At 36.1% G+C, this 17,127-nt stretch overlaps 4 protein-coding genes across 4 annotated transcripts in view; 2 read left to right on the top strand and 2 right to left on the bottom strand.

The window, feature by feature from the left end:
- Positions 1-14,987, top strand: part of LOC120420975 (lachesin-like) — a 129,287-nt gene extending 114,300 nt beyond the window's left edge. Inside the window, exon 10 of the mRNA XM_039584108.2 lies at positions 13,501-14,987. Within this exon, the coding sequence (XP_039440042.1) occupies positions 13,501-13,649 (149 nt within the window). The 3' untranslated portion in view covers positions 13,650-14,987. The remainder of the gene's footprint in view (positions 1-13,500) is intronic.
- Positions 1,395-2,643, top strand: LOC120420974 (serine protease snake-like). The gene is made up of 4 exons (XM_039584107.2): positions 1,395-1,515; positions 1,582-1,611; positions 1,678-2,181; positions 2,239-2,643. Exons 1-4 carry the CDS (start codon positions 1,461-1,463, stop codon positions 2,598-2,600), a joined length of 951 nt encoding a protein of 316 aa, XP_039440041.1. The 5' UTR covers positions 1,395-1,460; the 3' UTR covers positions 2,601-2,643.
- LOC120420973 (serine protease snake-like) lies at positions 2,654-3,856 on the bottom strand. The gene is made up of 4 exons (XM_039584106.2): positions 3,752-3,856; positions 3,666-3,692; positions 3,104-3,613; positions 2,654-3,048 (listed from the first exon to the last, which is right to left on the bottom strand). Exons 1-4 carry the CDS (start codon positions 3,819-3,821, stop codon positions 2,654-2,656), a joined length of 1,002 nt encoding a protein of 333 aa, XP_039440040.1. The 5' UTR covers positions 3,822-3,856.
- On the bottom strand, positions 3,910-4,380 carry LOC120420977 (serine protease snake-like). Its single transcript, XM_039584109.2, has one exon. The coding sequence runs from the start codon at positions 4,248-4,250 to the stop codon at positions 3,936-3,938; it is 315 nt and encodes a 104-aa protein (XP_039440043.1). The 5' UTR covers positions 4,251-4,380; the 3' UTR covers positions 3,910-3,935.
- Positions 14,988-17,127: the final 2,140 nt, after the last annotated feature.

The following is a 17,127-nucleotide window of genomic DNA, read 5'->3' as shown; positions in this document are numbered from 1 at the left end:
TTTAATACAAAAATTTTCACAAAAAACCATGATTTTCGAAAGTACTAATTTTTTGCAAATTTGCAATATTGGTATCAAATGAAGCAAAATTTTGTATGCTCTTTCACTTCATAAGAGTTTTTTTTTTTTTGAAAAATACTAAAAGAATATCTTGTTTTCCAAGGTACTGAAGTTTACATAATATGCAATATTTGATTTACAAAAACAATAATAAAGTGAAAATGCATTCAAAATTTCGCTTCCTTTGTGAATTTTGAAATTTTGAGTAGTTTTGAAAAATACGGCATTTTGTGAAAATTTTAGTATTTAAAAAAAATCTCTAAGGTAAAAAAGCAAACAAATGTTGCTTCCTTTGATACCCATATTGCAAATAATTAAAATGTGAGTACTTTCAAAAAAATACGGTATTTTGTGAATAATTTTGAGCGTTTATTTATTGAAGCTTACTAAATTTTCAAAACATACTTTCTTGGTGAAAGCATTAAACATTTAACACGATTTAGATGAGAAAAGTCGAGTTTAGAAAGATTTTAAAAATAAGTTATTGTCTATTATCGGCGATAAGATTATCGCCGGAAAATGATCAAAATAACGATAACGATAGATTATCGTTCTCGTCCCGACGATAAAGATAGAACTGTTGTTTTATCGTTAACAAAAAAAAAATACAAAAAAATGACAAAAAAATTACACAAAACAATTACTACAAATTTTAAAATAAAAAAAAATACAAAAAATTTACATAAAAAATACAAAAAACAAAACAAAAAAATCACAAAAAAAATTGCGAAAAATTGACAAAAAATAAACAAAAAAAAAAGACCAAAAATAGACAAATAAGAAAAAAATTAACAAAAAACTGACAAAAAAAGGAAAAAAAAAGGAAAAAAGCAATAAAAAAGACAAAAAATAGTAGACAAAAACAAACAAAAAAATATACAAAAAAATAACAAAAAATAGCCATAAAATTTTCAAAAAAATGACACAAAAAAGGCAAAAATAGACAAAAAAGACAAAAAAAAGAAAAAATGAGCTGAACAACAACAGAGCTGAAATTTTAGCTAATTGAATCGAGAAATTAGCTGTTTAATCTGTCTGAAGTTGACATAATTGATTTGATAAATATTAGATGGAAATCTATCCCATGAATGTAAACAATTTAAAAAATAAATAAATTCGTTTTGTACAACAGGCTTAAAACAGCTTTATAAAGACTTGTGTTAATAATTATTTCCTGCAAATTTGTTTGGGCGTTTGAGATGCAAACAATATTTCATGCAAAGAAAGTGTTGCGATAACGTCAAGATTCACCTTAACCGGTTCAAACCGTTGCTTATACCGCATAACTCTCCCAGTTGAAAACCGCTAACTTAGTAACGCCTCAAACCGGTTACACAGCATTCGTACACTTATCAGCGCTCAGTCTGCCGTGAACCTTCAGCGATCACGCCACAACAACGATGCTCAAGTTACTTCTACCCTTACTAGCAGCTTCAGTGCTTTTGAACGGTCGAGGTTAGTCTGAAACTTAAGATGCAAATCAATTCTTGGAATGTAATCGCTTTGACTTATTTTTTACAGTCTCGGTGGCTCTTCGCGTTTCGGAGTTGAGTAAGTTCAAGTTGTTCAAGATGTTGTTTGAGAAAGTTTGAAGTGTTTCCGCTTTCCCCCCTCAAGAATGCCAGCAATATCTGGAGCAAAACAGCCGGCGCACGATGGGCGCCGCGCTCACGCTCAACCCGGACATTTTCGTCGTAACGACCGTCAACTGCTCGGACAGCGTCGATCTGATCGTGAACGGTGAGGAGGCGGGCCGGGGAGAATTCCCGCACCAGGCACTGCTGGGCTATTCGGACGGCCGCGACGGGTACGAGTTCCGGTGTGGAGGATCGCTGATCAGCGATCGGTTCGTGCTGACGGCGGCCCACTGCGGGACTCCGAGGGTGGTTCGGTTGGGCGAGCACAGCTTGAGCGACGAAGAGGACGAGGAGGACATTGAGGTGGGCGCGTTCTACAAGCATCCCGGTTATACGGTGAAGGCTTCGTATAATGATATTGCGCTGGTGAAGTTGGTTAGGGGTGTTGAATTTTACAATTTTGTACGACCTGCTTGTTTGTGGACCAGTACGGAGTTGAATATATCAACGGTGATCGCGACCGGGTTTGGGCATACCAAGTTTGGTGGGTTACTTTTGGGTTTGAGTAAAGATTCTTGATTGAAAGTTTATTTTGTTTTAGCTGGTAGCGGTTCGAATGTTCTGATGAAGGTACGGCTGGCGTTTATGCCGAAGGCATCCTGCCAGGAAAAGTTCGAATTCGATAGACGGTTCAAGCAGGGCGTTCTTGACGGGCAGCTTTGCGTGGGAAGTCAGAAGGACGGTAAGGACACCTGTCAGGGTGATTCCGGAGGACCGATCCAGACCGTAACGGATCCCAAGACGTGCATGTACCACATCGTTGGGGTGACCTCCGTGGGCACGAGCTGTGGCGCCGGCAAGGCTGAGAACATTTACACCCAGGTGGCCAGCTATCTGGACTGGATCGAGGATACGGTGTGGCCGGGACAGCGCGAGCTGTACGAAGATGATGACGAATATTGATCGGTAAATAAAACGCTTTATGTTGAAGCTTTGTATGATTGTATATTGTTAAATTAGTCATAATCATCCTCTGGAAAGTATATCACATGGTCAGGGAACATTTGGGGAGCAGTCCTTCTCTCCCCTGGCCACACGGTGTCCTCGATCCAGTCCAGATAGCTCGCCACCTGGGTATAGATGTTCTCCGCCTTGCCAATCCCGCAAGACATCCCCAGCGAGGTGACTCCAACGATGTGGTACATGCACGTCCGACCGTCCGTAACGACCTGGATCGGTCCACCGGAATCTCCCTGGCAGGTGTCCTTACCGTCCTTCTGACTTCCCACGCACAGTTGCTCCTCGCGCACTCCAAGCTTGAACTTTCGCTCAAACTCGAACTTTTCCGCACACGAAGATCTGTCCCGTAGCTGCAGTCGAACCTTCATTAGCACGTCGGACGTGTTGCCAGCTAAAACATAAACCTCGTCACTCACAGTTTAGATGAAGATCTAGGAAAACCTTACCATACTCCGTCACCCCAAACCCGGTCGCGATCACCGAGCTCAAGTTCAACGGAACACTGGTCCACAGGCAGGCCGGACGCACGTAGTAGTCGAACTCAACCTGCTCAACCAACTTGACAACCGCAATGTCGTGATACGACGCCTTCACCGTATAGTTCGGATGCTTGATGAACGCTTCCACCTCAACGTCCTCCTCGCCGTCAACCTCGCTCAAGCTGTGCTCGCCCAACCGAACCACCCTCGGAGTTCCACAGTGGGCCGCGGTCAGCACGAACCGCTCGCTGATCAGCGATCCTCCACAGCGGAACTCGTGCCGCTTGGCGGTACCATTCACGGGATATCCGAGCAACGCCTGGTGCGGGAACTCCCCCCGGGCCGCTTCCTCACCGTTGATGATCAGATCGACGCTGTCCGAGCAGTTGCGCGAGATCAAGGTTATTATCTCGGCGTGCAGGGACAGCGGTATCGACAGTGTTGTTTTGGTGTTCTTTGCGAGGAATTCCTGACATTCTACGAGACAGAAAAGTTGATATTCGGTTTGAATTCAATTTGATCAACTTACTTCGCTCTGCTACTCGTTGCGTTGAGGCTGGGAATGAAAAGGTCGGGTAATCAAGCTGATAACGTACGCAAAATGAATCATCATACCCGAGATGATGCCGTCCAATGCAAAGACTAGATAGAGCAACAGACGAACGGTGATAGCTGTAGCAAGCATGATGCTTTCACCAAGAGCGTCAGCAGCTGACTGAGCTAGTGAATTTGAAAGGAGTTCGGATCATCCGCAAAGTGAAACAGGGTTACTCTAAAGTTTCTAAAATCTTCAAGTTCGTCAAGCACGCTCTCCCAACCACACGATGCGCTCAATCCAGTCCAGATAGCTTGCCACCTGGATGTAAACGTTGTCCGCCTTTCCTCCTCCACAACTAGCACCGGTTGAGGTCACTCCCACGACGTGGTACATGCACGACTTGGGGTCCGTAATGGTCTGGATCGGTCCTCCGGAATCCCCCTGGCAGGTGTCCGTCCCGTTCTGCTGACTTCCAATGCACAGCTGCTTGTTTTGGATGCCAAGTCGAAATTTTCTTTGAAACTTAAACTTTTTCACACAGGATTCCCTCTCTTTGATTTGAAGACGCACCTTCATCAGGTGGTTCGAACTTTCATAAGCTGCAACGAAATTTTTGATGGAAGAATAACCAGTTTGTATCGAAACTAGTAACTTTACCGAAATCTAAGTTGCCAAAACCGGTCGCAATCACCGTGGTTAGATTCAAGGCCGTATTGGTCCACAAACACGCCGGTCTTACGTGGGAGGTGAACAAAACATCTCGTGTAATCCTCACCAGTGCAATATCGTCGTACGATGCGTTCATCGAATAATTTAGGTGTTTGTAGAACGTGGCCACATCGAAGATCTGTCCATCTCCTATCTCCCTCAAATCAAATACTCCCAATCGTACAACCTGCGGCGGTCCACAGTGAGCAGCCGTCAGCACGAATCGCTCACTAATCAGCGATCCTCCACACCGGAACTGATACCCACCAATGTGGCCCGTTTCGTTGCTGGCGTACCCGAGCACAGCTTGATGGGGAAACTCCCCTTTGGCGGCTTCCTCTCCGTTAACGATCAGATCGATGCTGTCCGAACAGTTGGGAGCTTTGAGGGGGATCGGTTCCGGGTCGATGACCAGGGGAGCAGCCCACGAGAACCTTATGTTTTTATCTGCGTAGTTCTGGCAATCTGTTTCAAAGAAGTTCTTCTGTTGGAATAATCTTAACAAAGGAAACAGAGATACTTACTGAGTTCTGAAATTCTTTTGGCTGATGCTGTGAAAATTTAAATTAAGCTTATTTTGCAACTTAATATTGAAAAAACAATTATGTCCGAACCTAGGCCTATCAGCAGAACCAGCGAGTTAAGTAACAACGTTGAATACATCAGGCTTGGATTCACTGTGTGTTCGTTCCTTGGAAGTTCACGATCGACTAAATGGCAAGCGAAGGTCTAGCGAGCGTTTGCACTTTACCAAATTGATCCAACTCTTACCGTTTACTGACATCAGCTTCAAAAATGTTGAGTTTTGTTACGCTTGTTCTGAAAAAACACAATTTACAATTTACAATTTACAATTTACAATTTACAATTTACAATTTACAATTTACAATTTACAATTTACAATTTACAATTTACAATTTACAATTTACAATTTACAATTTACAATTTACAATTTACAATTTACAATTTACAATTTACAATTTACAATTTACAATTTACAATTTACAATTTACAATTTACAATTTACAATTTACAATTTACAATTTACAATTTACAATTTACAATTTACAATTTACAATTTACAATTTACAATTTACAATTTACAATTTACAATTTACAATTTACAATTTACAATTTACAATTTACAATTTACAATTTACAATTTACAATTTACAATTTACAATTTACAATTTACAATTTACAATTTACAATTTACAATTTACAATTTACAATTTACAATTTACAATTTACAATTTACAATTTACAATTTACAATTTACAATTTACAATTTACAATTTACAATTTACAATTTACAATTTACAATTTACAATTTACAATTTACAATTTACAATTTACAATTTACAATTTACAATTTTCAATTTACAATTTACAATTTACAATTTACAATTTACAATTTACAATTTACAATTTACAATTTACAATTTACAATTTACAATTTACAATTTACAATTTACAATTTACAATTTACAATTTACAATTTACAATTTACAATTTACAATTTACAATTTACAATTTACAATTTACAATTTACAATTTACAATTTACAATTTACAATTTACAATTTACAATTTACAATTTACAATTTACAATTTACAATTTACAATTTACAATTACTCACAAAGCAGTTTCCCCGACCCCTCTTCGATTTTCATGAAACCTTGTTTAAAGGGGTAACTTTTGTCCCTGATCACTAATCCGATGTCCATTTTTTGATATCTCGTAACGGAGGGGCGGTACGACCCCTTCCATTTTTGAACATGCGAAAAAAGAGGTGTTTTTCAATAATTTGCAGCCTGAAACGGTGATGAGATAGAAATTTGGTGTCAAAGGGACTTTTATGTAAAATTAGACGCCTGATTTGATGGCGTACTCAGAATTCCGAAAAAACGTAGTTTTCGTCGAAAAAAGCACTAAAAAGATTTAAAAATTCACCCATTTTCCGTTGTCCGATTGTAAAATTTTTTGGAACATGTCATTTTATGGGAAATTTAATGTTCTTTTCGAATCTACATTGACCCAGAAGGGTAACTTTTCATTTAGAACAAAATTTTTAATTTTTAATTTTCGTGTTTTTTCTAACTTTGCAGGGTTATTTTTTAGAGTGTAATAATGTTGTACAAAGTTGTAGAGCAGACCATTACAAAAATTTTGATATATAGACATAAGGGGTTTGCTTACAAACATCACGAGTTATCGCGATTTTACGAAAAAAAGTTTTGAAAAAGTTACTTTTTACGTTTCTCATTGTTTCGTCGTCCGTGTCTGTCGCGGGTGACCATGAACGGCCATGATCGATGACGACCAACTTTTTCAAAACTTTTTTTTCGTAAAATCGCGATAACTCGTGATGTTTATAAGCAAACTCTTATGTCTATATATACAAATTTTTGTAATTGTCTGCTCTACAACTTTGTACAACATTGTTACACTCTTAAAAAATAACCCTGCAAAGTTAGAAAAAACACGAAAATTTAAAATGAAAATTTTTGCTCTAAATGAAAAAATGACCCTTCTGGGTCAATATAGATTGGAAAAGTACATTAAATTTCCCATAAAATGACATGTTCCAAAAAAATTTACAGTCGAGCAACGGAAAATGGGAGAATTTTTAAATCTTTTTTAGTACTTTTTTCGACGAAAAATACGTTTTTTCGGAATTCTGAGGAAATCAGGCGTCTAATTTTACATAAAAGTCCCTTTGACACCAATTTTCTATCTCATCACCGTTTCAGGCTGCAAATTATTGAAAAACACCTCTTTTTTCGCATGTTCAAAATGGAAGGGGTCGTACCTCCGTCACGAGACATCAAAAAACGGACCTCGGATTCGTGATCAGGGACAAAAGTTGCCCCTTAGGACAAAATTTCACGCAAATCGAAGAGGGGTCGGGGCAACTGCTGTGTGAGTTGGCGGAGAATGACCCCTATACATTTTGGGGGTTGTTTAGGAATCAAACGTCCAGCCACCCTAATAAATACATCTAAATCCTTCCAGATCAGCATCTTCAATTATAATCACATTACAGCGCAATTCGTTATGCTGTACCAAATGCAGCCTGCAATTATTCGAGCGTAATTACGCACAAACCTCGCCGGGTTCTGTCCATGAAAATCCGATTATTAGCGAGTTTTCGAGTTATCCCTTATCCTTCCGAGCCCCGATGATGACGGTGTGCGGCGCGCGTGGTCACTCGATTGGAAAATGCGCTCGGCGCCCAAAGATTCCACGGCATAATTACCAGTCCAGTGCTCGTGCACCATCATCTAAGTGGCCACGTGGCTTTTCATTAATGCGCGAACCTCATTTTCCACCCCACCAAACTGCCCGAGAGTACGAGTGCCCTGTAATATTCATTGGGCGAAATTGTTGTTGTTGTTGCTGGTTGTTGTTAACAGCCTTGTTAGCCGGTCTGCGGCGAATGTTGATGCGGGATTTGCAGCTCATAAATTACTTGAAATTACTAATTAATTGCCCTCGGCCCCACGGCTGCAGTGTGCGTGGGAGGACTCCACCCCCTCAACTTCCCAGTTTGGAGGAGAAGCAGATCATCTGAAGAGTGCGCGCCGCTGCTGATGATGATGGTTGAGGGACAACGACGCGTGTAACAAATGTCGACACAACCTGGCACACGTGAAGATTAGCGCGGGAGTGGGGGGAGGCGGGGCATTTAATTACGCCCATTTGGTCCAATTAATTCGCCATCCATCACTGATCCTTGCGCGGGTTTAGCGGAGCGATGCGACTTTGATGGCTGGAAAATGAGCCCCTTTCGCGGAAAGGTCCAATTCTGGTACGTGGACGATTTGAGACGAGCAACTTCAGCTTGACCAGCTGCAGGAAGCCGGTGAAAGTTACACTATCTATTTTCATTTGGAATTCTACTTTTACAATCAAACGATAGTCAAATTGTTACTACATGGAGTTTTTTCAGTATATTAAACAATATCATTAGTTAAAAAAAAACAAAGAAAATGGCGAAAAAAAATCCTTTCCAAATTGTACATGTAATTTTTTTTTTAAATTCAAAATATTCAAAACGATCTTGAAGTAATTAAAAATGGCTATAACTTGAAAACGGAGCACTTAATCAAAATTTCACTAAAGTACTTTTTCATTGCAACAATTTTACTTAGAAAAACTAAGTTGACAAATTTTTGCGACTAATATTTCGTATTTTTGAAAAAAATCAGTATAGATTCAAAAATTCATAACTCGGTCAAAGATTTTTTGCCCAATCCCAAAAGTTGGCATGTGATGTCCTCTGAAACATATCAGAAAATTGAAAAAAAATTAAAAATAGTGTTTTTTGCAAATCAAGTGAAATTATGACAAAAAAAGAAATTAAAATCAACAATTTTTTTAATCGTGTATCATATTTTTTCAGTGTAGTCCGAGCCGTACCTTGGTTCAACGGCGCCCTTGGTGAAATATCAATTTGGCGCCCCTCCCAAATTTACAAGCGTTTTGATAAATTGATGGTAATTTCCAATGATTTCTTCAATGTGTTTAGATTTTATAATTGCAATTGTGGACCTAAATATGATGGTTAAAATCAGAAACACAGTTTTTTTTATATTTTGTTTTTCCAATTATGTAGTATGAGATAGGCTAAATTGAAAACTTATTGTAGGAATTAAGTTGGCTGAATATTTTCTCAGATTTCATAAAATCGATAATTATATCAGGAATTTTGTTTTAATAACTTTATTTTTTAGATAAATGCACAGAAATCATGATATATTTAGCTATAACTTGTTAGCTAATTTGATACTTTCTAAGCTTGCATAATTTGATCCGATCTAGTATTGATTTGATTGCAAAGAATATTCCTTAATTCGTAAAATGTTTAGCTGATTTTGCATTGGATTTCATTTCGGTGTTATTAGAAAAAAAAATCCTTCATCAAAATTAAAAAAAAAAATAAGTATCATTTTTTAACACGCAGCGGCAGAACAAAATTTCGTCAAAATCAATAAAAGATCATTCAAAATGCAGCGCAATTTCTTGATGAAACTTATTTTATTGACATTATATTTCGTAAAAAAACGAAAATAAGAAATTCATATTCATTTTTATTGATTCGCCAACACGATGCTTGGGAATTATTGTTATAACTTATTTTTTTTAAATTATGTTTTGCATTGATTTCGTTTTCCTCCGTAGTTTTTTTTATTCATTTTTAATTCGTAAAATTAAAATCCATATCCTAGAAAGTTATTGTTTTTGCACAAAGCTAAATGAATATTTTCCTTGACTAAACATTGTTTATTTGTTTTCAACTGAAATTCATTTTTCAGAAATAGGGCGTCCAAATTTCCCGGGTTTTGAAATTCCCGGGAAACGGGAAAAATATTTTTGAAATCCCGGGAATTCCCGGGATCCCGGGAAATTTTTGAAGCAGTCATAAAATCGATGTTTTCATAATATTTGATACGTTTTCAAGCTTAAAATCATAAATTAGATCAATAATAATAATTGGCAACAGTATACACTTCCATCCAAACAAGGACGACAGTTTTTAAATAACTTAAATTAAAAATTGTTTTTTTTTGTTCTTTGCTTGTGCTTTAAAAAAAACTATAATTTTCAATCTTAATGTGATTCAAATTAAATAAGTGTTTTAAAAATATATTTCTTTTATATATTTTTTGTATGCCATAACTAGAAAAGCTTGAAAATTTTCTTTAAAAATGTAAAAAAACGAGAAGTGGCAACAAAACCAGATTTTTTTTAAGTCCTATAAGTCTTTCATATGTTTTTCGGACCCTTTAAAACAAAAACTCTAGAAATAAAATGATACCAGTCAATGTAAAATTTCAGATAAGTTTTGATTGTCTTATTTAACATAAAACATATTTTACTAATAATCTTTAAGTTACTACCGCCAACTTGGGAAAATCAGGACTACAGGCTGAGAAGGTACAGGAGATTTTAGAGCATTTAATTTGTAAATCGGACTTAAATAGCTGTCTTAATTCGTTACGTTTGTCGTGATTTGCCGCAGATTCCTGTGTTTGATGAAAAATAATTCAAGATGATATATTTTTATTCAAATTTAAAATCCTCAATAAAAATATAATACCCAGTCTTTAAAAAAACATAAAATTAAATAGAAAATATTAAAAACACCAGGCATTTTGGGGAACGGTGATATAAAAAAAATTATACAATTTTCCCTTATAAGAATAATTAAAGCGGATATATGCCGAATACAAATTGTAATGCTTTAAAATTTGTATCGATTACTATGTATTCAACTGTTCATCTATTTCTACAACCAAATCTGAATTTCCAGACCAATATTTGATTTTTTTTCAATTTCGGGAATTCCCGGGACAAATTATGAAAATTCCCGGGATTCGGGAATTCCCGGTTTTGGAAAAATCCCGGGATTTTTGTCCCGGGAATTCCCGGGATGGACGCACTATTCAGAAAATAGAAGTTTGAATAGTTTCTCGTTACCAGAGCTTTTTAGACGATTTAAAAAGTAAATGTGTAAATTTTGCCGAAATAACACTTGAACAGCCTGAAGCCTAAATCGATAAGTTGTTCTAATTTCGGCAGACGAGAGTGTAGCAATTTTTCAACACCGGTTATGCTAAAACTACAAAAAAATGATGTTCAGAGCAGTTTGTGTGCTCTGAACAACAATTTTTCTTGAAAAATAATGTTGGTCTTATTGGTGAAAATTTACAGCAATTTTCCTATTTCAAAACTCTAGTATTTCGAAAAAGCGTAGGCAAATATCAATGCACGATGCTGCTTATTAAAGGGGAAATCGTGCTCAAAATATTTCAAAGGCCATTTTTTTAACTCGAGAATGCCAAAATTTCAAAAGAAAACTATATGTTTTAATGTTAAATTAATTTCTTTTTCAAAGCAGTTCATATTTTTCACAATTTGACTGATTGTGATTCACATCCAAATTAACGTGAAAATAACATATAGGACAATTTTTAAGTCTTGAAGGTATGACTTAAACAACGGTCCATACTTTAGTGCGGTATTAATTTTGAAGAGCTTTTCTAGAACTCCTTGAACTTTCTGTCACTTGAGCGCCCAAATAAAAAAGGTTTTTAAACACCATCAAAATAAAATTGTCTTTTTAAGTGTCGCCATTTGTCAAAACATTAAACTGTCAAAAAAATTGTCCGTTCCTTCGAAAAAAAATCAAAGTTTTCAAATCATCCTTAACATTTTAAAAGGGTTTTATACACATATTTTTGACCAAATCAATTGTTAGGGCTGAATAAATTTGTCTGATTTGCAGAAAAATAAAACTTTAATGTTGGTTTGTTGAAAAAATAAATCATTTCTTCATCTTATTTAAGAAAAAATATCAAGTTTTTTTTCAAATTAAAATTAAATTTGTTATACTTTTCTTATAAGTTATAAACTTTAAATTTGGTAACCCCATATTTTGGTATGGCCACATTGGTAATATTTGAGTACATTTTTAAAGTCGAATCTCTACAATAAATTTTACTAATTTTGTTGATTCCTGAAGTATTTTAGCTAAAACTTGTTTTTGCTTTTACAATCACTTAATCATTTTGTACAATTTTAAGCCCTTCTAGACAATCTCAGAGCTTGTCAAAATGAACATTGTTATTCTAGAAAAACAAATTTTGGTCAATTCTATCAAAAGTTATGGACAAAAAACGATTCAAAAATCCTCGTTTTCAAATTGAGATTAAATGAGTTAAACAAAAAAGACCTCCGAAATTTTTTCAGCAAATGTACTCTAGAATGTGTTCGTTCAGATGCTTCCAAGAGTGAAGTCATATAACTTTCGATCCAAAGGCCCGATTTTTGTTCTCTTGAAAGATAAATGTGTGTTTTGAAGTTCTACAAATGACTAGAAGACACCAACTTGCTATGACAAAATCCTGAGTTGATAAATTAAAAAAAGCTCGTTTTTTTCATAAACACCTTAACCCTCTGCTGCCCAAATTTTCTTTTTCGAAAATTTTTATTTTTTCCGTGTTCAGGAGGTCATTTTGAGCAACTTTTGTTCTACAAAAAACTTTACTTCTCTTGTTTTATGTTTTTTCTGGATTCATTTTTAGTACTTTAGTCTGCATTAATCTTGTTCAGTTTATGTTTGTTTTTGGCCTATTCTCCCACCTTCTATCATTACATTTTCCCTATCTAATTTTTTCCTGTTTTTACAGTCACTTTTAAATTTTTTGCTTGTTTTTAACATTTTCTGCTATAAAATGGCACCATTATCATTTAAATTGTAACAAAATGCGTAGAGGCATAGTCTGGGATACAAGAAAAATTACTGCATACTTCTTTTTACTTAAAATAGAGAAAATGTTAAAAAAACACAGCCAAAGTTGACCCCTAAAAAAAATTCATTTTTAAAATCATTGGCAAAGTCACATTAAACAAGTAAAACTTCCATCCCATAAACTTTTTAAAATTTTATGAGTTCTTCTTTTCAATGCTTTTTAAAAATCAAAAATTGGATGAAAAATTGATTGTTGGCCCAACAAGAAATGAAAGTTTCAATTTAGATAAACAAAATATTTAAAAATTATTGCAATACCGGTTGCAACATCACAAAATAAACAAAAAATGCTAAAAACATGTGTTGTATCTGAGGGTAGCGGAGGCAAGGCGGGACGGATAGTAGCAGTAATGAACGAGCAACTAATTACTAACACGTTTATTAAACTAGGTTTAAGTATAAAGAATAGATTCCGCGTTGTTGCTCTGCTTGTGGTTGTTGTGAGAATGACGTTTGTCAGCGCGGCAACTCGGTCGCGGAGCGCACCGTCAAGGTGGTGTCAAACGGGTGGTGACACTCCCGGCGCGCAGTGTTGCCAAGGTATGACAACATGATTCCAAAAGAATTACGTCAATATGACAAAATCTAAAGCTAATCACATGTGATACATATTTTTAAGATGAGCTATTTCAAAGGATATTTTGTTACTTTTTACCTTTCTCTTGTCTAATGTTGGCACAAATGTGTTGCCAAAACAACTCAATAAATTAAATTAAAACGAAAACATGTTTTAAAATATTAAACAATTTGTTAAAAAAAAAACATCTATTCACTCATTATTTTCCTCTCTCCCCTTCACAGGTCCCTCGATACGACACCCACCGGGCGCCTTCCACAACGGCAGTTCCGGCCCGTCACGGTTCCCGTGGCAACGGACGACGACCACTCTCCTTCTGGTGGTGATGCTGCTGGTGTTACGGGGGTTGTCCACAACCTCCGCCAACAGATGAAACTAAAGAGTCCCACCAGTCCCGGCGCACCAACTTCACCCATCCACCATCAAAATCTTTCACTAATCATCGTTTAGCTTAAATCTATCCGCGCGCGGTAAGTGCAAAGAGTAACGCGTTACGTGTTACGGCTTGAAAAAGGAGCACGTTGTTTGTATACAAGAATGGAAGCAAGAGAGAGAGTGTAACGGTTCTTAACTAGGAGAATAGAAAAGGAAAAAAAAATATTTCTATTTAGGAAGTCGGCGCAGAATAATTGACCATAAGATGCTAGCAAATATTTATAAGAAAAAAATATGTTAGATTGTTTGTAGAAATTATACGGAGCGCTAGAATGTTGAGTTGAGTTAGGTTGAACTGTTTTGTAAATAACGTAGCTGGTAGAGTAAGCAAAAATAGTGTTACAAAACTGATGCTTTCGTCATATCAGAAAATTTATCAGCCAAAAGAAACGATTGCGATGAAAAGCTCAATTTGATGGATTTTTGGAAAACGATTCTGTTTTAATTACAAATATTTGCGCAATTTTCGAAATTCACTTTTCCACACACAAACACACACTTTTGTTATATCAGTAAATTAGGATCAAAGCCACATTCGCGAACACTAATGAATTACCGTCATTATGCACACACGCGTGTATGTGTGCTGTAAATGTGTGACAACTCGTTGGCAGACCAACCACGATAGTATCGAGTTTATCAAGAGGCTTTCACTATTCCTCTCTCTCTCGCTGGTGGTCCCTTGTTTAGCCATTCACCGTCTAATGAGGGCTCAATTTTGTTCCCCAGCCGATCGGAGTGCGAATGTGCAATTCAAATTAAGGCTAGGGTAAGGAATTATATATTTGGCAATGGCAGATATTCAATTTAATTTTAATAATTATTTTTTTAATTTTTCAAGCGTTCAAAGACAATCTTATGATTTCCTTTATAAAAATTGCAATGTAAAGTCAAAATAAAATTTAACTCTATACATTTTTTTCTGAATAAATTGGTTGAAAAAATCATGCAACATGATTCATAAAATTATCGCGTTTCTTCTGAAAACCACTTTCGATTCCGGGTGCCACACAGTATCCCGAAATTGTTTGATAATTTTACCTGGAAACCCAAAATATGACCAAAAATCGATTTTTCGACACTTTGGCTCAATTCTGAGAGCAGATTCAAATTCAGTGGGCAAATTTATATGGAAAAACATATATTTGGACAATTATCGAATTTCGTTAGGGTGATCCCATATGGTTTTCCCTTGGAAATAAGACCTTTTCAAATGAAGATAGGGGAAATTCTCGTATGTTTGGCAGGTTAAGCACTCGCTCCTAACTCCATCCACAATATTCCTATAACTGGTCGCAAAAAACTCCATCCAATTTGGCGTCATCCATAAAGTGTGTCACTCTCTAGGGGGGGAGGGGGTCTTTGCAAGCGTGACATTGCATGTTATAAGTATAGGAAAAGAGTGACAAAGGGTTCCCTTGGGGGTAAATTTTGGCTGATTTTAGCGTGACGTACTTTATGGATGAAGCCTTTGCTGATTTTCACTATTTAAACAATTAATTTTGCAAAACTTTTTATAGAAACTTGCTTGCTCACTTCTTATTAAGCTATTTTTCCCTCGATATCAGTTGAAAATGCTTTTAATAAGCTGTAATTGAATGTCAAAGTTCTGATATGGCAACATTAGAGGCACGCTGGAATCAGATGATGTTCCCCTATCTCGAGTTTAAAGAAAAACACCCCTAAGGTTTTTATTCAGCGCTTGCTGTGCTGGATCTCTTCTTTCAAATGCAACCTGGTGCTTAAAATTTGGCTTGCGCCTTTTTGAGATATGAGAGTTTTAAATCTACATCTTTTTTACCTTAAAGTAGCTGCAACTTTTTACCCTCAAGTCCAAATTGACTCGTCAAAAAAAAATGATGTTTGTTTTTTAAGAGCTCTAAAAGTGCCCTGAATATCACTTTTCTCTAAAACTTGACGCTGATTTTCCACACCCAAAAAACAGATTTTTGAAGGTTTGCTCAGATGCTTGCTTAAAATTTGGTCGTAGAAGACGTAGATTACGAGATAAAATTTTAGTGTTTTCGACAAAGTTGCTTGGATTGGCAAGTCCAACAACTTTCCAGAAGACAAAAAAAAATCACAAAAATATTCCTGAAAAGTTAGATTTTCAAAATCACCCTAATCGTGAACCACCCTAATTTTCAACCAAACCAAAAGTTGCTTTTTATCATTTACAACAACTTTTATGAAGACACTTAAGCTCCAAAACTTCACAATTTTTCGGAAAATGCATTTTCCACGGTGCAATGAAATTGGGAGAAGAAAGAAAAATTATTTGAAAAAAAAAGTTGAAATTAGCATACGTGGTTTCATTAGAAAACGTCTTTAAAGTAGAATATAACAATTGAAATAACAAGCCATAGTTTCAACATTTGCATGGAAAAAGTGTTTTAAAATGCATTTTGCACTAGTTCAGTTGTTTTGCAATCATTAGTTTTAAAAAAATGTAAGATTAGACGAAAACAAAAATTTAAGCAAAAATGTTACTTAATCCACCTAGGTGAATGGGGGCTTCCTCTTCTCGGTTCATACACAAATAAATGTATTGAGAATGTACATGTATATATAGAGGCGATTCGTTGATTGAGTTCTAAAATTCAACTAAATTGCTAATATTATTGTTCAAAATGATAAAGCTTAATTTTCTGGGTACAATGACCCTTTGTACGACCGCAAAGGATTTAAAATGGATTTTTAAAACAATTTAAAATAATAACTTTGCGATCCTTTTTGACTGAAAGCAGAATACTTAGTATATAGTCTAGAGACTTACTAAATCGAATGCTATCCAATCCGAGTAGAAGTAAAATACGCCTATGTTCGTCGACGAAAATCCATGTAAGCAATGCACGCGAGTTTTTACACCGTGACGGCATAGGGGGATGGCGTCACTATTTTTAAACCACGTTTTCCACTTTTTCTTATCGAAACCGACTACTTTATCGACTTCATTTTGCTGGGCGAGATAGGACGCCGTCTATTTTTAGACGATGACTCAGCACTTTTGCACTTAAAAAAAACCAGATGGCAGCACGATATAACGCCACTTCCCTATGCAGTGCTCGAACGAGTCAAAATTTCCGTAAACTCTCTCCTTCTCTCGCCTTGCATTCCGCTCTCACTTTCTACAGCTAAAGCGAAAATTTAAGAAAGGGTAAAAAGTGTATCGCTAACGGAGTCGATCGATGGCTCATGGATAGGTATCTAAGAACACATTACATATTGTCATTTCCCGAAATGACTTGAATTGTCTTGGCTTGGCGAAGACGTTTTTGAGGCCATTCTGGACCTGATTTGAGGTCGGCGGAATCTTTGCATGCTGGAGGCGATTCACAAAGGGAATTTTATTTCCTAAAATGACATTCGAAGCACGATGAAAAATGCTTTCGAGTGAAGTATAATAGTTCTGGGTT

Source organism: Culex pipiens, chromosome 2 (genome assembly GCF_016801865.2).
Source record: "Culex pipiens pallens isolate TS chromosome 2, TS_CPP_V2, whole genome shotgun sequence".
NCBI lineage: Eukaryota > Metazoa > Arthropoda > Insecta > Diptera > Culicidae > Culex > Culex pipiens.
This window is presented reverse-complemented; position numbering and strand designations above follow the sequence as displayed.